This window comes from Streptopelia decaocto (assembly GCF_964273445.1).
Source record: "Streptopelia decaocto genome assembly, chromosome: 2".
Lineage (NCBI taxonomy): Eukaryota > Metazoa > Chordata > Aves > Columbiformes > Columbidae > Streptopelia > Streptopelia decaocto.
Window position 1 is genome coordinate 122,068,101 of NC_138655.1, and position 25,598 is coordinate 122,093,698.

Below are 25,598 nucleotides of genomic sequence, written 5' to 3' on the forward strand. Positions count from 1 at the left end.
ATGAGTGAGGGCTCAGGAATGTCATGAAACCTTAGCCTTCCACAAATTGTTTTCTTTTTCCACCTTTCACTCCAATGATTTTGTTTTGACACCATTCTGTTTTGGCATTTATACAGCAGGTACTGGAATTCAAGTTTAAATGTTAGAAATTGCAGCTGGTGTGATAAGAAGAAAATAACCTTTTTAGATTTATACTATTTATGTTCAGAGAATAAAATAACTATGCAAAAACAGGTATTTGACCAGTCAGTCATAAAAATGTCAAGTGATAAAAAGTTTCTCCCAAGGCCAACTATGCTAAATTAGAGAACAGTTTGAAATCAGCAGAAGTGCAAAAACTGTCTTTACAGTCAGCAGCCGTATGCCTGAATAAGGTTTTTTTTCCCATCTGAAGATAGTGTCTGGGAAACAATGAGGATGCCTGAAGCACTGTCAGAAGATAAGTGGAAATCCTGGGCACACCCACAGAACATATACACTGTATCTGCAGTTAACATGATGCTTTCCAAAAATGTTGGTCTCGCTTTGTATTCTTGAAAGAGTAGATGTGTTATGTATGTCTTGTTTCTAGTAGACGTTAGATGGACACGCGCATGTGCGCATATGGGATGTATATGACGCTTGAATTTTTCAGACGCACTCTTGCATGTCATATAATTGCTCTGAGAGCACAAAGTCCAGAATGTACCCAGAACACTGCATTTACTGAGCACATTCAAACCTGTTACATAGTGTATGAACACTTAGTTCTCTCTGCAGGATCCCAGCTAGATGCGATAGTTGCGTTGAACACTTAATTACTTTTTGTCCTCGCCACAGTGGGAATATGTAAGAGTTATTTCCTTTGGGATATATCTCCCCTCTGTAATTTTTTTCTTTGGGCTAAATAATCAAATTTTGTCAGTATTACTTTGTAAGTCATGTTTTGTAGACCTCTGATTATTCACATTTCTCTACTTTGCTGTTTCTCCACATCTTTAAAGTGCAGCATTCAAAACTGGACTCAGTTATTCCAACCAAGAATTTTATTGGTCCCAAGCAGAAAGATTACACTGTTCTTGGAGATGATTCACTTTAAACATCCCAGTATGATGTTTACCTTTTCATAACAGCATGGTATTGTTCTTCATCAACCCAAATCCCCATGTCTTCTCCTGCAGAGGTGCTGTCTGACCAGTCCTCCCCAGTCCGTGAATTTGTACAGTTGTTTCTCCCTGCTCATAAAACTTTACATTTTCTCTATTATAACTTCATCAGCTTTTTTTAGTTTATCCAGTTTGTCAAAACTTTCTTCAAAAACTATCACCATTTGTATTGATGCAACTCTGTGTATGATATATATGCAGTAACATGATATATGATGTGAATGTATCACGGCCTATGCACATTTAGTAGGCAGGCTATCTACCCCATTATACAGATTATCATAGTGATAACTTTGAATGGTTTTGGAAAAAAGTTAGAAGGAAGCCTGAAAAATCATGCTTACTACCAATTTTCAGTTTAACAAACACTCAAAGTAGTTACCAAGTTCATTACAGTTTTTACAGTCAATTGTACAGCCAACTGATCATGATTTTGTCTAGGTCGCACTTCCCTAGATTTCTTGTAAGATGTCATGAGAAACATTGTCAAAAGCCTTACCAGAACCATTATGAATAACATCTACTTCTTGTTCCCAGTGCACAAGAGCTGACTATAGAAACAAATACTTTGATTTTGTATGGGTTTTTTTCCTGACAATTTAATGTTAGCCATTGCTCATTTTATTGCTACCTTCTACTTCTAGTCTTTTACAAATATTTTAATAATGGAAGTAGTTCTGTTACTTTTTTTTTCTTGAAACAGAAATTCAATTGACTAGTATAATGAAGTAATTACTTGTCTCTAAGAAAGAAGATTAAGTAAACAGTGTTTGCGAATGCCACTAGAGAGCTCTATATTTCTTGAAGACAGAAAAGTTAATTCTTTTGGACAGCAATATGGCAAAACAGAGCTAAACAAAAGATCAATGTCTTTATTTTAGTTAAACATTTTATTTAAACCTATGTGTGTGTGTGGTTCTTTTGTTGTTGTTGTTTTTTTTGGATTTTGACAGTGTTAATTTCAATTTTTAAAAGATTACATTTCTGTTGGAAGTTGAAAAAAACAATTGAGATTTCACTTCTCCAAAAGTAAAGTATATCTGATTTTACAGTGGTAATGGTGACCAGTGAAGAGGGAGACAGTGCAAGTGTACAGGATATGGGTGAAGAGTGTCAGCTTGCAGACAGAGATTTTTTTCATGGCTGAGATACAAATTTCCAGTGTTTTCAGGGCTGCTTTTGCTCAGTCATAAAGATGAATTCTGGAGAAGAAAAAATGGCCTATAATTTAAACATTTTTTGCACAGGGACTCTTTTCCTTGTATATTTCCTTTAGAATTGTGTTTGTTTATACTAGAAAGCAGAGTTCATTTCAACAAAGATGGGAAACAATCGGAGCCATGGGGAAACTGAGGTACTTGTTTATTATGAAAATGTGAAAATAAACTGAATCAACTGATGAAGCCTCCAGAAATATTTGTAAAATACTGGACTCTAGACGAAAGTGTAGGTATGGACACAGTTCAAATGAACATGTGTCAATCTAAGTCATGTTTCAATGTTTGTGGTATTTCGAAAATCCCACTCTTGAACAGATTTCTTCAAAGGATCAATGTCTGTTTTTCTGCCTGTCAGGAAGAAGTCTCTCTAAGGATATAAAAGTGGTTGTTTCAAGGTGTTGAAGAATACTTTCTCCATGCTTTTCTCTCAAAATCGTATTCTTTATATCCTTATATACTTATGTAGGTCTTTATGGTCCCACTGAGCAGGAGTGATGTTGAATTCACATCCCAGCCTCCTCCAGTTAGTGTACTTCTGTCCTAAATCACTCAGGCATCCTACTCAAAAGAGAAACAACAGTATATAGTCCCACTTTGGAAAATTATTAGCTATTGTCTAGGTAGGGCAAAGTATTTCATAGTAAATCTATATATTACTCTTAGATTAGTAATAAAATATTGTATATTTCTATGTTCAGATATTATGTAAATGGACCAGATTTTATATATAGACAGGTTATAGATTTATAGTTTATATAAGTGCTTTAAGGCTTTAGGATGCCTTTCACTCATCTCTGAACAGTTTCTGTAGCAGGTATGATGATTTTTTATCATGAGGTCTACAGAAATCAGGCATTTCAAACAGGTTTCTTTTCTTGATGTGACAGTTACATCTGAAACCAGTTGGCAGCAGCAGTCTTTTTGACTTCTTTTTTTTTTTCCCCCTTAACTCCACTTGATTTACAAGCTATGGTTAATAATTAGTGAGGCTCAGTATTGGCAATATCAAAAGGAGTTTTAAGTTTAGAATGTCCATGCAGTTTAACTCTTCTCTCCCTTTACTTTGTTTTCTTTGATGCAGAATAGGTGAATTGGTTCTCTTCGGTGATTGTATACTCAGTGTTCAGGGCACAATAAACATGCTCGTATGCCATGACTAGACTCTTCAAGTAAGCTTGAGAGTCATCCTTGGTGGTTGCCATTCTGTGCTACACTGCAGTCACTGCTATTGTGCCAACTTGGATGTAAGCTCAGTCCAGTACTTAAGTAAGAAATTATCTTTTCCCACCCAAATTTAAAGAGAAAAGCTTGACATGCCATCTCTTACAAATTATGTTGTAGTTTTGGCAACAGAAGGAAAAATGGGGAAATAATTGAATCAGACCATTATGTGCACAGAGATACAGTCAGTGCTCAGGGGTGCAGTTAGTTTTCTGAAGGAGGAAGGGTTTTCAGAATGCACCCATTCTGCTATATTGCAATAAGGTCAAGATACTCAATGAGAGAGACTTTGGAAGAATATTGCCTTAGATACAGGCCAAATTGTCTTTGACAGACTTGGTAAGAATATAAGTATTTAGGAATGTATTATCTCCTTAAATTACTTTAATAGTAAAGATACTAATTTGTTTAATTTGATGTGTTTATATAATTTATCTCCTGTTCTCTTTCATCACACAGAAATAATATGAGAAGACTTGGAAGAATATGTAAAGAGCTCATAAAAACTGTGTGTTTTCAAAATATGTTGCACTAAAATAGAAGTAATAACAAGCATCAGGGATGTCTATTCTTTCCAGAAAAGCTATAAACAATAACAGCAGAAGCAGAATTTTATACTAATTGAAGAACCCCTTGCTACATTTGGTCAGTTCAGTCTTGGGGAGTCTCTGGCATCATGTCATATCAAGTTCACTTCATATTTTACTACCATCTTGACTCTTGTGCATGTTTTGTATTGACCACAACTGATCTGCTGTTTATTATCTAAGCTGGAAGAGAGTAAATCTCCCATTGCTTATATCTGGGAACCTACTATCTTTGTCCAGTCTTTTATTTTTTGTGTTGTTCAATATTTCTTTCTGGTCTGGGATGTTTCATTTTTTTCACTTTTCAGTGCTTGTTATGAAAAGTCCTTCATCAAGATCGAAGATGCTTTTTATGTAAAGACTAGAAATAATTTGTTCATATTAAGAGTTTGAAAGTTTTTCTCTAAATTTAGAACCACTCACTGAACCAGGTAGCATGTAGTCCTGGACTAAAAGCCAAGTGGGAACAAAAAGTACATTTTTATTTGTGTGTTTATATAGAAGTGACATATGCAGGTTTTCTAATAAGTGCTGGATAAGGACAGTATGTAACATTTCCTTTTTGTTTTTCTTTGTCAGAAAAATTATGAGAAGTTGAGTCTTCACAGCAGCAGCAGTGGAGCAACCAGTTGCAAAAGGGAATTTTCAGAAAATAGTGACCTCTCAGCTGATAATTGTCAATCTGCATGTGGAAAAGATGAGGAAAGAATGTATGAAGAACTCCTGATAGAGGATCATAGCACTTTAGAGAACTCTGAGAAAGGTGGTCATTAGCAAAAGAAGTATTAGGTGTACTGTTATGCTGATCAGAGGTGAGTTAAAGGCTTTTTTGCATTCATTTTTTATGTGCAGATATGTTCTCTGAATTAGATGATGAGATGGACATGTTGGACAACTCAAGCATCTCCAGTTCAAGTAATCTGAAAGAGTCTGCTATCGGTAAGATTCTTTAAGAGTAAAGTGTTCAGTACTTTCTGTTATTAATATTACATTATTAATAACAGCATAGTAGTTGTTTACTCCAAAATATTAGGAAGTTCCACAATTTGTTGCAAGTTCACTGTCTGTTCTGGGTCCTAAGAAAAAGAAAAATAAAATAAGTGCCTCTTTGTCAGCAATTACCAGCATATTGCATTTTGCATCACATTGTCTGTGTGTAGCTTTTCCCTGTATTTTGAAGTAATGCCTGTGAAAACTAGAATATTATTGGGCAACTCGACAAAGAAGTTGTTTTTAATTTGAAGCATAAGGTAACTAGTGTTGATAAGAAACAGAAGACAGTGTGAAACTTCTATCTCAGTAACAGTAATGCTATGCAAATGAATCGCTGTAATGCCCTCTTAGAGGGCGTAAAAAAGAAAGTTGAAAGAGGTAAGCCTTGGCTGTCCACATGAATTGACTACATGGAACTGAAGGAATGCTTAATGGTTGGATTCAAATTAGGAAGGGATTATGTGACAAAACACAGCATTAGTTCTGCTTGTAGTTATTTATGGTAATCAGATAGGAAAGCACCAGGTATGTTGGGTATTATCTTAAAATAACAGTTTTTATAATTATATTCTAAATATGACAATTAAAAAAAAAAAAAGTGAAACGTCTATAACCACTGTGAGCCACCTGCTAAATTCTGAGCTACCATGATTGGCCTATTAAATGGGATGGGATTCTGACTGGAGGAAAAATCAAATAACATTTTATACTAGAAGAAAAAGATTGATACTTGAGATGAGCAAAATTTGAGATTTCCATTTATCCCATGAAGTTCTGTCGGAAAATCTGGGGATGATTTAAACTGTCCTTTTAAAAGGTGAAGATTAACAAATTCTATTTTTTCAGAGTCTCAGGCTTCAAAAACATAAAATAGCATTACTTTATCTGTTTGTAGTGCTATTTGCTAGCTGGGTTTTCTTTAGATTGGCCCAGGTACTGAAGAAATATGACTGCTTTTAATTGAAATGTCTAGCCATTAGTGCTTTGATTTGATGATTTGAAAATGATACTTAAAATCCATTAACACAATTTGCTAATTTTAACTGGATAGCCTGCCATTCTAAAGGCTGGGGGACCTCTGGCTAGTCAGCCCTGAGTTTATTATTGAGGTTTGTTACTTTCTTGTGCTGAGAGAGGCACGAGAGAATCTTACAGGGTACAGGGAAGCCTAGTCTGACTGTGAGGTGGGGCTGCATAGAAGGAACATCTTGAGGAAAAGCAGCCTGCAGAGGCAATATTCTATTTCGGTGTTTATACTGAAGTGTAACACATTGTCCATCTCTTAGAAATGGAATTCTTATACAATGCTTAATTCAGCACTGTATACAGATATTTGAAATCTTTGTGTAGTAACTTGCCACACCCAAAGTGTTATTGGTAATGATTTCTTTGTTGTTAATTTTTCTTTGTTAAGATCTTGACATTAGCAAAACATCAACCTTTTCTAATATTTAAATATTTTGGGATTGCCTTTTCAAAAAAATAATTCTGAAGTCATACCTTCTTAGATGACCTGTAGTTTCTACCTTATGTCGACATCAACATTGTAGATCAGTTGTAATACTGTCAAATTTTTCTTCTTTTCAGAAAAAAAAAATCTTTAAAAAAAGTATTATAAATTCAGAATACTTCGGTATTGCTTGGGTTATGCTCCATTCATTGCTAACAAATGGCTAACAGTGTATGAATTATCAGCCGTGGTTTTGTCAAGCATGTCAGCTTCACAGGGGAAAATGTGACCAGCTTTCATCTAGCTCACTTGGAAACTGCTAACATGAAAATGTGTGCTTCAACTATGAGTGTATTGATCAGGGTCTTGAAAGGGTTTGTCTAATCGTGCTGCCATCACACCACTTTCAGAGAAAACATTATCTACAAACATAGAAAAACATTGCTCTATTTTAAAAACGAGGTGATATTTTGTAAAGATGTGTGACATACTGAGTTGTTCAGTGGCACTGAAGCTGATACGCATGTGAGTGACAGTGTGATAGTAGTTAGTTTTTTTATAGTCCACTAATTGTGATAATATTTTTACATACCTTGTGCTTTTCAATTATGCTTTAAGAAAAGGATTATTGTTCTTAGTCTAGACAATGTAGTTCTACAAGACCAGCTGCTTTAACAACTCCTAAGATTGCCAAATGCAGGATATGTAGATTCTGGAATAGTTGTTCATGCTACTTGAAATGGTTAATCCTACAAAAACAAGATTCAGCACATTTCAGAAGCGTAGAGGCAGTAGTGGGAGATGCGATTTTTTTCCCTGAAGTTTTTATAGTTTGCAGTGATAAAGATTGACAGAGGATAGGGACATATTGAGTCAAAAAGCAATGAAGAGTGATGGGATGATTATAGCTTATTAGTTGCATTATTTTTCTTATTCTAAAAATAAGAAGGTTCTCTATTTTATCTTAGCTTAGTCATATTTAAGGGGTTTTTACCTGGTTTTGGTTTACAGTGTAAACCAAATAGCAGGAAAATGTGTAGTGTTTCTTAGTGCATTGTAGTCCAGTAGAGCTAGTATGTCAGATATTTTTGGAAAATATAATTGTTTTGAATCATGTTCATTTACACCACAATCAGGACAATATGCTAGATACGTTGAAAGACTAGTTCTGTATGACATATGCTGTTAGAAAACCCTAGTCTCTAGAATTTTAGGTACTTGCTTTCTGACCTTCCTCACAAGAAATGGGTCAGCATACAGTAAGTCCCTTTTGTAATTGTTCAGCTACTGGCTTTTCATGAGGCTAAAAAGTCTCAGTGCACAGTCCTGTTGTTGTGCTGTATCTTGCTTAGGAGTTTTTCTATTACCTCATAACTTAATATATGTTTCCCGCCTTTGGAGGAATCTCTGAACTTATCTGTCTTTTGATCAATAAACAAAGACATTGAGATTAAGGACTGATTTTCTTGCCAAAATTTCTGCAATGCAATAGTATTCAGAGTTACCGTGTAGTGAAGAGACCACAGATCTGCCAGAAGAATATTCTAGTGATGTAGCTCTAGAAGGGTCTCCTATATCTTTGAGCTTTTAGAAAAACAACTTGTTTACACACTGCCAGGGCTCGAGTCTTGTGCAGTTAATGCTCAAAGCAGTCAAAAGTATCCAGCTGAGTAACTGGGGATTTGTAGAACTAGGATACTCTCAAAATAGGAGCTCTGCATGTTTTATGTAGCAAATGATTGGGCTCTGAGTTTAGGTCATCACTTACCTCCAAATTTAACTATTTCTGAGGATAGCAACAAACACAGTAGGACATAAATATCCATTCAGTAATGTTGTATGCAGCTAGTAGTTACATTCAAAATTTGGGCTTAATTGCAGGCAGCTACTTTATATCTTGCAAGTTCTGTGATAACAGAACTTTTAAAAAATTATTATTCAGATCAGTTTTATTCTTTAGTGGATGTGACGATTTGAGAAGATATTTCTTCTTTACATAAGGCATTTAGATAGTTTGGTCTTAAGGGTATGATCTTCACACATCTGTTATATATGGTACTTTAGCTTGTAAGGGGAAAGCTTGGGAATTATTATTAATACATCAAGAAACCCATAATTTGCACAATGGGCTGTCTGTGAAGAATTTTTGAGGTCTTAGAGTGGTTTTAGGCTTGTTTTTCCTAGTTTAATTTTGTTTAAGACTCAGATTTCTCTTGAGACCTCAGTGTAATGGGACTTTGTTGAAGACATCAGCTAGAACAAAACTGCTAGTACCTGGTTGTCCTGTATGATGCTTGCATTAAGCTTAAAGTATCTTTATGTCAGCTTTTGTTGCTGTACATGTTGTCACTGCTCACGAGCAAAACACGTAATTCTGTTTGCTCTGAAAAACAGCTTAATTAATGTGTTTGACACTGTCCATTCCAGTATACGGTGATTTAAAAGGCAGCTTATGGAGAATATTTTGTGTAAATAAAGGTAATTTGACCTTTCTCCTGAAAAGATCATTAAGCCATCATTCAAAAAATCACTTCAATTCAGCTGCTTGAATTAAATGGAAGCAACAGAAGTTTTCTGCTGATATCAAATCTTGATCCAATTTTCCCGTCACTCTGATCAAACTGGAAAGTGTTTTCAGAGGTTTTTTTTATATACCGGTGAAGTAAAAGTTACTGTCTTCCCATTTTTTTCTGAACTCGTATCATGTTATAAGCTCTTTTCTTGAAACGACATGCAAGAGAAAAACACTAAGCTGCATATTAGATTGTATTTGTATGATTTCCACTGATGTCAGTGCACGTTATGAAGCTAATGCCCTAGAATTTGCTATAATTACATCAGCTTTAAAGACCAAAGCAGCATTTAGAAAAATGCTTGATGCCTCATTTGATATATAGAAGGTGTTTCAAAAAGATGGACCCAGTTTCAAAGATACAGTGATTTCAAATTTGGTCCATCTTTTTGAAACATGCTGTCTTCGTAGAGCTATTCAGAATAGGAAGGCTGATGACAATCAAATGATTTGGCTTTTGCTTGTCTTTCACATTCCAACAAAGGTGGGCACAAAACCAGAGAGAAGTTATTTATATTTCATTTTCCATGAGATTATCTTTAACTGAGAAATCCTCTCTTGCAAAGCATTTGAATAGAACATATATTGCCTTGATCTTCCATCCATGTCAATGGAGTAAAAGGAAATACAATCCAGGTAACACCCTGGGCTGAACTATGCGCTATGTGCTCCATGACTTCTGCTAGTTAACTTTCCTACACCTCTATGTTGCTTATTACTCCCTGTCTGACTTTGTAGGATTAGCAGAACTCTTACACAACAGACTAAGGACTATAACTAAAGCCATTAGTGTTCATGGATGTGGGTATACACACATAAATGTGTTTATTACAATGATTTTTAGATGTCCGAGTCTCCTTGTGCTTAGTTATTGAAGAAATTATTTCAATGTAGTTTTATAGACTCCTCTCTCAGTTGTAGCTGATCAGTGGGTTTCTAACATAACAATAAGCAATAAAAATGGCACTAAAGGGTGTTGGCTATTGTTGACATGGCATGTGAAAGATGGCATCATGATGTCTGTGGTTTTGTTGTGTTTTTTCTCTTTTTTTTTTTTTAGCATTAATTATTTTCCTAATTTAGCATATGAATCAGAAAATATTGCATCTCTGCAATGTACAGTGAGTGGTGAGACAGACTCTTTGGTGTGAAATATCATACACTTGCAAATACACTCATATGTTGGCAGATTAGCAAGTCAAATGTGGTTAGTCATCAAACTGATCAAGAAAATGTGCGTATGAGCCCTTTACTGATAGAGAGACTATTTATTTGAAACAGCCAAAGGGTATTGTATTTCAAATCCAATTTTGTGTATGAACATTTGGAAAGGGGACCTGTTTTTAAAATTCTAGGAAACAGCTGTGTTCAAACTTAGCTTTCTAGCCAAGTGGCTTCTGTTACAGATTTTCTTGCTTATATTTCCATAATGTATTTATAGTCTTTGTATATAACAGTGTGTCTGAGGTTGTAACTGAAAATCCTTACCCCAAGCAACATGACTCAGGTTCAGTCAGAGCTTCTACTTTCATATTTGTATTATTGTGTTTGCATCCTAAGCAGGTAAATTATCTGCTCCTTGAATAGGCACAATCACAGTTTTCATTTCATGAGCCTTCTTTACTTTCTAGACAGTGAATACTGTATTTTCCTATCTATTTCCTGTCTCATTGTTAAAGTTCATTGAAGCATCTTTGCTTCTGTAAGGGCCTAGTTTATTTGCTATTACATAAATCAACTACTCTTATCAAACTTTCTTTTGAGTCAGCTACTAGAGTTTTAATGTCTGTTTTGCTAAGCAAAGCATTAGCAAGGAATAAAATACTTTTCCCTTCCCTTCCCTTTTTAGGGAGACAGATTTGACCTAAAGATGTATAATTTCTTTTGGTTTTAAAGTGAATTCTGTGTGACAGATGCCAGCCTCTTTCGGGCTTCTTTTTTTTTTATTTTTATATTTTTTTTAAGTTCAGAGGATCTCAGAAAAGTATGAAAAATAAAGCACAACAGAAAGTATGTTTGAACACAAAGAAATAATTTAAGACTCTCAGAAATGTGTTTGCTCTCTAAAGGTCCTCTACTGTTGCTCTAGAACTAATACAACTGCTGTAACAAGAGCAATGGGAAAACTGGTGTAAGTTAGGCATAAAATATTTTTTCTTAGCTACTGTTCGAGTGATTAGATGCCTCTGTTCTTGTTTTATGGTAGTACTTGAGATGTTACTAGTGTGGAAAAGCATCTCATGTAAACAAAGATGCATTAATTAATGCATTAAATGTACAGGAAAATTGTTGTAGGATTTCCTAATCTTACTACTCAGACCTTCTGTTAGCTGAAATATCTTTTGATTTAAACACATGCTTATTCCTCATTCAAAGTGAGTTAACATTTACTGTGGTCTTATATGTCAAAATTACCATCAAAGAAATGGTTTTAAAGAAATGTTTTAAGACGAATGCTTAAGACAAATACTTACATTAAGGCAATGCATTCCAAGTGTATAAATAATAAATATCATCAAACATTACCCCTCCTCTCACATTTTTGGCACTATGCAATAAATGTCATAAATGTTTGGGTTCAGCTTTATTGTTGATTAGATATTTGAACAATAACAGGTCATATGAGTTTTCAAGGTCTTGAAATCAGTGGGATTACTTAAGAAATAAGGTATTGCGTATGTAGTAGTTTGAATAGTTAACTAATAGAGTGGTGGCAATAGAACTCTGGTAGAACAAGGTTTAACCAACCCATCAAAGGTCCTTGGAGAAAGTGAGTAAGTGTTCTAGCTTTTTATCTAGACTAGAGACAATGTTGTGGCTACAGTGGTAGCAGTAACTCAGTTAATGCAAATCCAGATACATCTTCTGTGGATGGCTGGCCAGCATCTTTTTTTTTAGTTTCTCTGAAATTCTGAAAATATTTATTAAAATATTTTGTGGGGCTGAGATTTTAGTTATGGTGTGAAAAAAACTTTGATGCATCAAACAGCAGCTCCATAGGCAAATGGGGATTTGGTGTTCATTTAACACTGTTTTTTAAAAGTTATTTTGACAGTGTGTCTGGGAAATAGAAAATATTAACATGTATATGTATATATATGTATATATTTCTTTTTTAATGCAGAGATATTATTTTTGCATTTGTTTCAGGTACAATTAAACGAAGTTTTACTGCTTGTGAACGACAACCTCAGATAAGGTAACTATGATTTATGATTTTAATATAGATTATATAATTGATCATTGTTATGACCAGTTCCAGTTGGTTGTTTCACAGTGGAACAGTTGCATGATTGCCTTCATGGAACGTTTCCTTACTTATTTTTACAATGCAATTCTACCTCAGTCTATGACACACAGTCTGCTTGAGGATATCGTTTGAGAGTGTTTGCACACAGAAGCTTTAAATGAGTAATTTGAGAACTGACATTAAACTGATAAATAGTTTTAAAAGTGGACATCAGCTTAAACTACATCATTACATTAAACTACACACATTAAACTACATCATTTAACTACATCAGCTTAAACTGAATTTACTTGTGTAGCTAAATTCTGGGTTTGCTTTTTTTAAGTGGCTGTTTTTCTGTAGAAAAATGTGTTTGTACATTTGATAGTTTAGAATATTATCTTCTCCCTTTGAACTCCTCTAGACCTTCTGTATAAAAGTAGATATCTATTTTTGGAATTCTGGATTCCTTCATATTTCTTTCCAAAAGGAAACAAACCAAAACAGAATATGACATGGCCATCTCCATTCTCCTTCTAAAGGTCTTTCCTTTTTCTTCCGTTATTTACTCAAAATGCGTCAAACACATTCTTAACCAACCATTTTTTTTTCTGATCTCCTTGGCACCATTCTTTTTTCATAGATTCTGTTCTTTGTTTCTTTTTTTCTGCTTTTCTTTCACATCTGAACAACAACAACAAAAATCACTGTTGGCTCCATCTTCATCCTGAACAATTCTTTTGTCTTACCTTTAACCTAACTATTATATGTAAGTATTTAAAATGCTGTCATTCATTCCCCTCCCCTGTTTCTCCACAAGACCCTATTTGATCTAGTTTTTACTTAAGGGATATGACTGTAGCAACTCTTGCTAAGCTGCTAATGACCTCTTCCATGTCATAGTTCCTTTATTTTCTTGATCTGCTATTTAGCATTGCTGCTTTTCATCTTGAAATAATATTTTTTCTGACTCTAATCCTTTCCTAATTCTCCCCTATCTTTTGAAACTATTCTTAAGGACCACTCAGAAGGATACTAGTTTATCTCTTTATCTTATTTCCTCTGGATGTTACACGTGACTTTATCACTCATTCTCTTTTCTTTTCTTCTGCATTTTGTCTTCGCATGTATCAATGTGTTATTCATCCAGCTGCAAAATCATGCTGCAAATCCTGCATTGAGCCATATACACTAGGTGTTTTTCTTTCTGTCAATACTGAATTTTTGCTCATCTCTGTAAGGTCTCTTTGTAGCCATGTGGCCATACAATCGAGTACTGCAGAACTAAAGGTTATGTCATAAATGGCTGTACCTGAAGTCCTACTCATTAGCTCGGGTTTTAATCTTTCTCAAAAGTAACATCCATCCTCACCAGTACTTTGACATTTGCGCATCTACTTTAACTTGTGCGTCTTTCAAAGTTCTTGCATTCAGCGTATGTCTCACTGTTTTGCCTGGCACCTCTCAGATATAACCTTTCCTGTCAGTATACACTGCTAAGACTCTTCCTTGGGTTTATAATGCTGTCATGTGAGCAAGCGCCTTCCTTGCTTTTGATATGTTCATTCTGGTCACTCAAATGCACGGTTGGAACACTGTTGCAAGGAACGTTTCTTCAGCCCTACCTTCAGTTCTAGAGCCCTACCCTCACCCTTGCCATCTTCTGTGTGTGTCCTTTTGCTGGTTGTGCTTTTCTTGTCACTTCAAATGCAATACTGTTGGAGTGATAAAGGACTTAGCATTCCAATTCAATGTGGATCACACAAAGCCATTTATTACAGAAACAAGCCTCCTTATATATGCAACTATTCTCTGATCATGCGTCCACGCTCCAAGCATGCATTCACTAATTGGATATCATCTATGTTCATGAGCTGTCCACGCGCTGGAGTCTCACTGCTGATAGGTCCGTTGATTTACGTCACGTTGAGGCCCTGTTATTGTAGAACTGCCTCACCCTCACAGCAGGTCCTGTTTTCAGCTTTCTGAGGTGGCCTTGAAATTCCTTTGGGCCTGGCTAGTTCAATAACAAATCTCCATCTAACAAAAACCCATCCACACAATACTTTATTTTTTCTTTCAGAGTTGTTCTTAGCATATCACCATCCCATTTCACAGAATCACAGAATGGTTGGGGTTGGAAGGGACATCTGGAGATCATCTAGTCCAACCCATCAGCTACCTAGAGTAGATTTCACAGGAGTGTGTCCAGGTGGGTTTTGAATCTCTCCAGAGAAGAAGAATCCACAACCTCTCTGGGCAGCCTGTTCCAGTGCTCTGGCACCCTCAAAATAAAGATGTTTCTCCTCATATTCAGCTGGAACCTCCTTTGCTTCAGTCTGTGCTTGTTGCCCCTCATCCTATTGTTGGGCACCACTGAAAGGAGTCTGGTCCCATCCTCTTGACATCCACCCTTGAGATATTTATAAACATTGATGACATGCCATTTGTCACTTATCTCTTGCTAACTTTCCAGTTTTGGTCCTGCTGCAGTCAGTATTGGCAGTCTCCTAATGTCTGAGCCTTGAAGCAAGCACATTTGTTTATCCTCTGTCTCTGGCCCTCACATAAACAATAGCAAAACTATCTCCTTATCTTTCTTCATAACTGCTCCTTCCAACTGTAATTTTCCCTCCTGCCTAAAACATGTATACAAATCCTTGCCATGCCGGGGCTCTTGAGGCTGCCATCCGTCAGGACATCATATTGGTTCTTTCAGTTCCCCATTTGTCTGTTTCTATCTGTTGCTTATCTCAGCAACTGAAATCTACAGGCTGGGGTAGTGTCTTTATTGACTCTGGAGCAGAAACTAGCATCGAAACATCTGGACCTAGACTTCTGACACTGAGGTATTGTTGTCCTGGTGATGTAATATTTTTTTTCCCCCCACTTTACAAGTACTCTATGTTATAGTACTATCCACTAGACAGTAATTACTTTCTTGTTTATGTTTTCTATCAAAAAAATGGGTTAATTGAAATGTCCTTAAACAGGTACAAATGCCAAAGAAGTGTAATCTAGTGGCATATTGAGTTTTAAGTATTTAAATTCTGTCTACTGTTTTTTTTACTTGCCAGGCTTAAAACTGAACAGGGAAAGGAATGGAGTCTAACTTTTTATTTAATAGAAGTCATGCTATTTTGGACATGAACAATAAGCCAGCCTTTATGTGACTTATAAATGCATAGTGAAAAATTAGTGAATTTGGAGAGATTTCCTTTAGAGGAAACATGAGGAGTCAGGAGGGAATACTGATATTTCCTCTACAGTCATTGATGCAAATCACTATTTTAAAAATACTTTTCTTTTTTTTTTTTCTAATATAATAATAGAGATTATATGGAAAGTCCGGGATCAAGACTGCGACCAGGTAATGTTGTGCTTGCAACAAAATCAAACTTTAACTTAAATGGAACCTAATGATTTTCAAGTTTTAAAACTTGATTCTCCTGTTGCATATAGAGTGTCTCCTCTATTTCTTCAGCTTTAATATTGATCTGCTCTTGAGAGTGCCTCCACTCATGTGCAGGACCCACACTAAGAGTGTTCATTCATAACAAGGTGGCAAATCTTCCACTTGTAGTTCTTTGCAATATAAAAAAATCATGGTATTATCTAATAGCTGTATTTTAAAATGTTAGAAAAGGAGATAATTGCATTTAGAGTACAAATATGTTATCTGAAAGATCCTTAAGGAATTTTTGAAAACCCTGAATTCCAATAGTAAATCAGGAAGACCTAATTTTAATGGTCATTATCCTGGCTAAACTTCTGCTGAGTGCCATGGGAATTTCTTCTGTGAAAGGGATATTTCATGGAGCCCTTGTAAATTATCATGTATTTATACATCATCATTGCTGAAGCAAGTTTTTCATTTGAGATTCTTTTCTTTTTTACTGAGAAGCTTCACATACTGTAAGCTGCGATTTCAGAGTGCATATTGTCCAAATTAAATAATAATTAAATATTTGAAAGAAAATTATTTTAAGCAATTAAAATATTGATATTTATTTTAAAAAGTACTTTTTGTCTATACTAACTTGTATTTCACAGCTTTTTGATATAAAAATTGTATTATAAATTTTAATTATGCAGTACAGATCAAAATCTGCTGTCTGTTTTCTGCAGTTTTCAATGCTGTTTACTGAAGAGTGCCATTATGATACCAACACACTGTTTCAACCCACGATCCAGTGATAATGTGTCAGAGCTATAATGATCTGCAGACAAATGCTTTAGCCTTTGTTAATCTTTTCAGCCCTGTGGGTAATCTGAGCAAATCTGACATCTTTTGTCAGTAATGTTTTCCTTTCAGGTAAAACTCTTAAAAATTTTGATCGAGTCCTCAAAAGCCTATTCACACACATATGCCCTCATCCCCCAGATAATGCTATACTTCTATATTTTAAAAAAATAATAATTGTGAAGTAGTCTGGAATGTATGGACTTTATGGGAACTCCTGAAGTTCCTAGCTGAGTGTTGGGTCTCTGAAGCACATAGACAGTACAAGTAGACATTACATATGGTCCTCCTAGACTGACAAGTCATATTGTTTCTGTCATATTAGTAACAGAAAAGAGAGAGAGCTCCATATACTAAATAACAGGGAAATCCATATTATGTCCTGCTCAGTCCTTTCTATTTGCTGATATCATTCTGAGCATATTTTTATTCAGAAAAAAAAAAAATCTGAGAAGACACACAAAAGAAAGGGCACTCATATATTTGCTTTTATTTTGTGAATACAAGCTATTGACAGCAAAGAGAAGTCAAATATCACAGAAGAGGGAGCAGTGAAAAAGGTGACGTGTCAAGGAAGTAAAGTTTTTATCAGTGTCCTAACAAAAACTGAAGATTCCTAGGTTGTAACAGGATAGAATATAGCAGTATTGAAACAGTTGGTAGTGAGGTGAAAATGTGTCAGAACAAACTAAATCAAACTAGTTTTTCTCATGGCATGTAATATTTTAGATTATTATAGCATGGCTTGAACTGTCACCTTGAGCACAAAGACCAAGCTAAATTCCTCCTTAAGTGGCTGAGGGAAAATGCAAGACTTGTTTCCCTCTTATTGATTTTATTAAGAGGAGACTTAGGGAAAAATGTCAAACCAAATTTCAATTGCCCCTCTCAACCCATCAGCCAAAAGGCATTGCCACAAAAAAAATCCAACAGTAGCAATGATGTCATTATCTTCCTGATCCCACTAGAAATGTGTCTCTCTGTGTCAGAGAATGACGGTTTCTATATCTCTTTGTTTTCTGTGAGAGCACAGCTCAGATCTGGTTGGCCCCTAGACACTTTGGTTTGTGAATGTCTCTCTTCTACTTCTTGTTAAAATAGCCAGCCCAGAAATTCAACTGGAAAAAAAGTTATAATAGTTCACTTGTGGGCTAATTAATTTTGGTATTTGGATTTCATCTTGATCTCAGTAAAGTTTTCATTCTTGACACCAGATCAACACCAGATCACTTTGCAAAAAGAAGCTTAGGTGGACGTAAATCTGTACATAACACTTTATGATCCTCAAGGTGTTTCTGTACGAGGAAATTTTAGTATATGGATCTAAATTAGCCTCTGGAGTGTAGTTTAGAGATAACAGTATTTCAGAGAGATACAGGGCTGCTGGCTGAAGTGCAGTATTTGGAGCTAAGCTCTTTGCTTAGCTTCCAGGTCTAATACTCAACCTGGGAAGGTGATTTTGTTAACTGATGTTCTGTAGTGATACACTAAGTGTTTTATAGTGGCAGTCTGCTGATAAGCTTTTATTTCATCTCTGGGTCTGACAGTGTGTATGGCTTAAAAACCCACAAGATTAAAATAGTAAATAATGACTGATTTACCATATAAAAATTGAAGAATCTGATTTAGTTTTGGTTCTACACTCTTTCTCAGCAGGCAAAGCATGGTAGAGGAGCACTAGGTAAAAACAAATCAAGCTTTTATGTTTGTTTTAATTGTTCTGTTTTAAATCTGAATGATATTTTGTAACTCTGCACTTTGTAGAATACATAATATTTACTTTCGTGTCCTAATTCTATTAAATCACCTAACGCTTAATAGCAGTATTTCCCTATTGGTTCTTATGGCTGGAATTAAAATTATTCCATGAAATACAAATAAATTATCATGTGGTTTTTTTCAGTTCAATAGGTAGAGTTCATAATGCTCTTTAGTTAAGAAAATATAGTCAATCTTTTAAGTATAATATCCACAAATTAGTGCTGAGTTTACTGTGTCTGGTAAATTTTAAGTAATGCTCACTCATTTAGGTAGTCAAGCGAATTTGGTTTTGCTTTTTATCAAGCTACCTTTGGCTAGTATTTTTCAAATATCTCATTGAATATGGCAAGAAAAAATGCATGGATATTTGATATTATTTGCTGGTAAATTAGGTTTTTCTTGATCCTAAGAACTAAATATTTTCACATAGCTGTTTTTTCCTTTTTAATCCGATCTTAACACATAGAGGTAAATGAACAGGTTAAAATTGTGTTAAATTTATTCTGCTCAAAGAAAATGCAGTGCTTTTGTCTATGGGAAGTATACATTATGTACATGGATTTACTTGACAGAGGAAGAGAAACAGGTTTACACCTACTCACTGTTTTCGTAAGATAACAAAAATTCTGCTTTCTTGCTCCTTATAATAATTAATATTCACTTATCTAGATAAAATCAACAATAATCTAATAAAAATGATAAGAGGAAGCCAAATGTTTGATGTACTGCAATATTCTTAAATAATAGTTTTCCTTTTAATTCCAAACTGACTCTCGTCCTTACTTCAGGCTTGGTAGTACAAAATGTAGTGTCATTGTCCTTGAGTATGATGGATACTTTTTAGCAAAGATCATATTTGAATATGCAATTAAATAGTTAAGCACAGAAGTATAAAACAACACGAACACACAGCTTATTTCAATATCTGCTTTAGAAGAAAATATTAGAAAGAACTTGTAGTGAAGTTATTTTCTTGAAGTGCCAATACTTTCTTACTGCCAGTCTCCATCTTTGTGATCTCTTCTTAGTAATTAGTTAAAGAATATTTTATCTTCTGATCTGTCTAGTGTACAGGTCTACTTGAAATGTTAATGCTTAGAGAAATGATAGGGAGATGTATTAAGAAACAGAAGTTTTCAAAACTGATAAAATATTTTATTTCAAAACTTTAGTAATTTTCTTCAAACAGGCCAACCTTGTATGCCATATAAAATGGCAGGGGCGGGGAAATACAATTATATATAGTGTATATGTAACGTGCATAGCTCATAATTATGTGCATATATACATGGAAATTGAATGTGTGTTAATATTTTCTGGTTTGCATAATCCCATTTTGTGGTTTGCTTAACTTCATGCATTTTTCTATCAATATCTAACTAGATTCGTGTTTAAAGGGTGTTAAAACCCACTTTCACTTATATTCACAGGTCAACACTCTATTCTTATATAATCTACAAGCCAAAGTAATATACAGTCTGTAATACAAAGCAATTGTCTCTATTCTTTCCTTTGTAGGGAAAGGAATTTTTACAGCATTAGTTTTTCCTTAGCATTGATGTCCTTTTATTCTAAACATGAAAAATACCATTTCTACACTTTATGGTGGTGTCATTTTGATCATGCAAAATGCTGATAATGGGTCCTTTCCACAGTCTTCATCAATATGTCCTTTAAATAGGGTGATCTTTAGTGTGGAGAAATTCATGACAAAGAACAGAAACCACTAATTTTCTCATGCGAAGTAAAGAAGACCCAAGAGATTCATAGCTTCTTGCACATTTTCTTGAGGTTTCTCTCAAAACATGCTCTTGCTAGATGTTGGAAACAAAAAGTAGCTGTGATAAAGCAACAGACATCACTATAAGGCAACATGAAAATATATTTTAATAACATTTTTTGCCAAATGGTCCACATCAGACATTTTGTTGTAATACTTAGGGTAAAATGAAAATAAATTTCATAACATCAAAATATATAAAAAAATATAGTGTATGTTAGTTTATGTAAAAAAAAAAAGTTAAAATAAGAAAATTCCACTTATCATATGTTTACATTTCCTTTTGAATAAATGTGGGAAAACCTTTATAATTAGTGAGTTACATTAATACTTCTTTTCTCTTAGAGTAACTTAGAAGTGAGTCAGAGAAAGGGATTTTTCTTTTGAAACCCATTATCAATTACATTGTCTAACCCAGGGGTGTCAAACTAATTTTCATCGGTTTATAAATGTAGCTGCTTCTACATTTATAGAGCCCTAAAATTACATTCGGCCCTTTGCAGGCAACCGCGAGGCTGATGTGGCCCCTGGTGAAAATGAGTTTGCCACCACTGGTCTAGTCTTTTAAGTTTTTATATTATCCTTTTTTTTTTTTTTTTGTTCCCAGCATTACTGGAAAACCAAGTCATGCATTTAAACTTAATATTTACACCTACAGGTTTTAAACAGTGTATGCTGTTTATATATTAAGGCAACAAAATGAGCTGTCCTCCTGATTTTACTGTTGTCCTCTACAGCATCGGCAGGAATTGCTGTATCACAGCGGAAGGTGCGTCAGATCAGTGACCCTGTTCAGCAGATTCTTATTCAGCTGCACAAAATTATCTTCATCACTCAAGTACGCGTTACTGTTGCTTCTGACATTCTATACTTTTCAGTTATTTGCTGTTGTCAAAATGATGGTACTGCAAAGTGCTGCTAATTTAGTCGCTGTTCTTTAAAAACAACAGAACTTGACATTTTTGCAGATGGCAGGATGCTTTAAAAATATAACATTTAAATAAAGACTAACCTTGAATATTAGTATGTGGAGGATGGCAATAATTGAGTCATATGAAAAAAATCCATTGGCTCACCTCAGAAAAATGGATTGTACAGTAAATTATTTTTACAGCATTCTGCTATGCCAGCAGTATGAATATTTTAAGTGACTTAATATCCTATACTGACATGGAGAGTATATAAAATGCTCTTCTCTGTAGCAATAATTTCTAAATAACTTCTAAGTAGTAATTTTTATTATAAATAAACAGTAATAATTTATTGAGATTTCTAGTGCAATATTTCAAATCTTAAATATGTTAAATATTTTGAAATATCAGATTTTTTCAAACTTGAAATTAAGTTCAACTCTTTCATAGTGAAAGAGAGCTAAAGTTATTTCATGCTCTTTCCAGAGCAAAAATGGGGTTGATATAAATCTGCATTGAACTCTCAACTAAAAATGTGACAGGAGCCTCTTTATTCTCCAGAAAGATGGTTGCCATTCAGTTACTTGCAAAGTTTGCTATTATTAAGTAAACATTTTCGTATTTTTCAAAATGAAGTGTTTGTATTTGGAAGGTGATTTTTTATCACCTCAGGGGATTTCAGATTGCTGAGGCATATTTGTATGTGTGTGTTTAGAGCAGAATAGCATAACTGAACTTGGGTTTATTTTGCCTTTTTTTTTTTTAAACTGTGAGACTTATCAAAACAGGTAATACCAAGGACAAAGAAAACAATTGTTATTTAAAATAATTGGAATTTATTGAACTTATTGCAAGAATTATCTCCTTCACCTGCTAAAAGAAATGAGGCAGTTCAATCTTTACATGCTACATCAGGTGTCCAACATGCTCATTACTAAACCTACCCTCTCTGTTGAAGGTTTCCTTAAGTGCCCTACTAATTAATGCAAGTTATCATGACATAGATGCCTGATAACTGAGAACTAACAGCCACTCAAAGACTCGGAATTGGCCACTGAAGCATTAATAAGAACTTCAATGCTTTTGGTGTCAGGTGGTTTTGGAATTGGAAGGCAGAAAAACCAGGATCCATTCCTGCACTTATTCACTGTGTGCTATCTGCTTCTCCTGTACCTGTTTATATTCTTAAAACTCTAAGGTACAATATTTTTTATAATAAAGAGCTGTTTTCTAAAACTGAGTATTTCAGCTGACAATTCTAAACTGAAGTTTACAAGGGAGAGTTCTTGCCTGTTAGTTCTTGGTTGCCAGCAGCCTTCCCAATCCAGTTTCCATGGGAACAAGAACCAGAGTGATCTCTGGAAAACAATATAAGAGAAAGCTTTAAAAGAAAAAATAATATTATGTAAATCCTGGGCCTTTTTTTTTTTTTTTTTTTTTTTTTTCCTGATCTGACATCTGTTTTCATTAAAACAAAAGCTAAAATTGAAGACTATTGCCTGAGGCAACTCCAGGTTTCTCATGCAGTGGACTTGTCCTTTACCACCTTTGCTTCAGAATATCCCAGGACACCCATGGTACCTTAACTGCACGCAGCTCATTGCAGTGGCATGTAGTTTATAAAGTATCTGGCAGGCATTATTTTTTTTACTCACAGGCTAAGGAACATTCAACATCTGACTTGAATCAGATGTATAAGGCCTTATCTGCATTAAAAGGGAGTAGTACCTGTTATGCAGGTACTACTTTAAAACTTTATGCAACCAGCTGTCTGATGAATTTTTTTTATGCTTGGGATGTAACCTTGATCCCTGTTTTGCCAGAGCAAAAAACTCCTGTGAGGCCAATATAGCCATTGCAGATTTGTAGCCATCTTGGAGCAGTAATTTGTTCAAATGGGAAAAAAAAACAATCTTTATAATGTGTACTGTGACTGTGTTTGAATGTGAATCATTAGTGGTTAAACCTGCCTTGTGCAGTCAGAAAGCTTCCTGAATTCAATGGAGTGGCACTTTGTGAATTTACATAAGTGATGTGATTATAAACTCAGTACTAAAGGGTAGAAAATAATGGTTTTATAAACATGCCCTGCATGTATAAACAGCTATACAGAAACAGCATAGGACATCCCTCCAAAGGTAGTACATACCGTAGAACTGTTATCAGACTGGGTTGGTGTTGTTGCAGTGACCAACATCTAAAGCTTTACATTTACTGTTGGAGCATAAAAATGGTTTTAAAATCTTAAAGAGCAAAGGAAGAGACCTCCTTTGAACTGTTGATTGAAGACCTTAAAACACAATAAAGTATGATGCGTGCTTTTCTTTTGCAAATGTAGTTGAAAGATGTGTACTTTTTCAACCACAAAACACAGGAGAAAAAGTATACAGTTTTGCTTTGTAGCCTAGTGAAATGTAAATTTCTTCTAGCAAAAGTCACATTCTGAATTGTGTTGAGAAGTACATAAGGACCTTAAAAGAGCATGTTGAAGCCATGAGAAACATTCCCAGTTTCTACACACATTGAATGAAGGTCTACGAAGTTTCATTAATTTCAGCTGGAGTCACTCGTTATAGCCCACATTAAATCTACACCGAAGTTCCGTGGGCTTTGTCTGCAGAAAAATGTCTCAAATACTGGCACATTGATCATGGTACCAAATCTAGTATTACCTGTATTAGGCTCATTATGATATTTACATTCAAGGCTAAAGAGAGTGAGACTAATAAGATGGTCAAACTTAGGAGCATTATTATAATGTGCCATTAAATCAAGTCTTATACTGTTATTTATTACCATGCTATTAATATTAATTTTTCTTTTTGCACTATAGCTACTTCTTTCAATAATGGTGCTACTGATTAGGTCATTTTTATGGGTGGTGTATCTGAGCAGTGAAAACATCTGTTTCTTTGTTTTGTATAGCTTCCTCCAGCTTTGCAATGCAACTTGAAAAGGAGGGTCATTGAGAGATTCAAGAAGTGCCTCTTCAGTCAGCAGAGCAATCCCTGTAATCTGAAATCAGAAATGAAGAAGGTGTAGTACACCAATTACTATCTATGATCAACTTTTCTTCTACTTGAATTAAGCTATTGATATTAATATCACGAAGATATGAGTGTAAGATTCCATTTTTAAAAGGAAATATTTAGAATGTTCTCTAGATATCCTTTATTTGGGAAATATGGAGGCTTCTTAAGTAAGCAGCTTCTACAGATTGGTTTCAAGCTTGTTTTTGATCATTAGAACACTTTTGGTAAATGGAAAGGACCTACTAGCTGCTCATATGCAAAATCAGACTTCATCTCATCAGAGCTCCGAAAGAGAAGAGAAAGGAAAATGTAACTTTTTGTGTCAAAGGCTGATAAAGATTATATAAGCTCTTAACTTATGTGAGCTCTTCTTAATTTACTATTAGTTTCCCAGTATTATACATGTTTTGGCATATATTCCTACTAAAACTGTCCCAGAATGTCTTGAATGTAGTATACATTGTCCCATTGTTGCATAGTGTGTCAGGAACAGTTTATTGTCATCATTTAAAAATACCACAGATTTGCAAGAATGGCATGACTAAAGAACCATGCCTGCTTGTTTTCCAATGACATGCTGGGTCCTTTCCGAGAGAGAAAGAGGTCACAATTAATACCAGAGTTTCTAAATGTTCCTGCAAAATCTCCTGAGAAGACTGTAGTCAGCAGAGGACCTGAAAACGACATCCTCGACATCTGTGTATTGTGGGAGACTGTGAAGCTAAGATATTTTATTTTTTAATTGATAACAAAGCAGTTATTAGGTATGTTACGGTATCTAAAATTTCATGACAAATGATTTCTTATCACGTAATTCCCCTGTGTAATCTAACTTGATTGTCACCTACTTGAACTGAGTCTTCTAAGTCATTGTTTGCTATGGGATGGACTGACCCCAAATCCTTCCTGTACTTTTGTAATAATTAATCTGAAATGCTTAAGCTCCACAGAAGGTGGCTACTTAGTATTCAGATTGGTAGTACATTTGGAAGATACTTAAAGATGCCTCTCTCTGAGCCTCAGTTTCATTCCAGTTTGCTGTCATGTAAATCAAACTGTAGTTTATGTTAAAATATTCCTGTATTTCGGCCATAATATTAAATCTAAGCAAGTTTTTGCTGAATGTATATTGAGTCAATGTTTTCAGGAAAGGATGCCCAAATATATGGTAAGAAAAAGGAAGTGCTAACCTAATTTTCAAATACCTAGAAATAAAGGAACCTATTTATTTATAACTGTTATCAACTGTAAAATTGTGTTAGTTTCAAAACTGCTAGATTTAAACCTGAAGAAAAGGGAAGAAATACACTATTTGAGAAATAAATGGTAGTAAACTGAAGATGTTTGAAATGATGAATGCAAATACTGGGCACTTCTACCTTGAAGGAAATAGTTACAGAAACTATTAATACAAAGCAGCAACAAAAAGCGCAGTTAGAAAGATGGAGAATTGA

General features: G+C 34.8%; 1 protein-coding gene across 1 annotated transcript in view; it reads left to right on the top strand.

Moving 5' to 3' along the window:
• NEK10 (NIMA related kinase 10) overlaps positions 1-25,598 on the top strand; it is a gene marked incomplete at its 5' end in the record, with an annotated part of 90,818 nt that overhangs the window by 53,880 nt on the left and 11,340 nt on the right. Inside the window, 6 exons of the mRNA XM_082045870.1 lie at positions 4,753-4,936; positions 5,026-5,112; positions 12,339-12,387; positions 15,750-15,787; positions 20,939-21,039; positions 24,038-24,148. Of these exons, the coding sequence (XP_081901996.1) occupies positions 4,753-4,936; positions 5,026-5,112; positions 12,339-12,387; positions 15,750-15,787; positions 20,939-21,039; positions 24,038-24,148 (570 nt within the window). The remainder of the gene's footprint in view (positions 1-4,752; positions 4,937-5,025; positions 5,113-12,338; positions 12,388-15,749; positions 15,788-20,938; positions 21,040-24,037; positions 24,149-25,598) is intronic.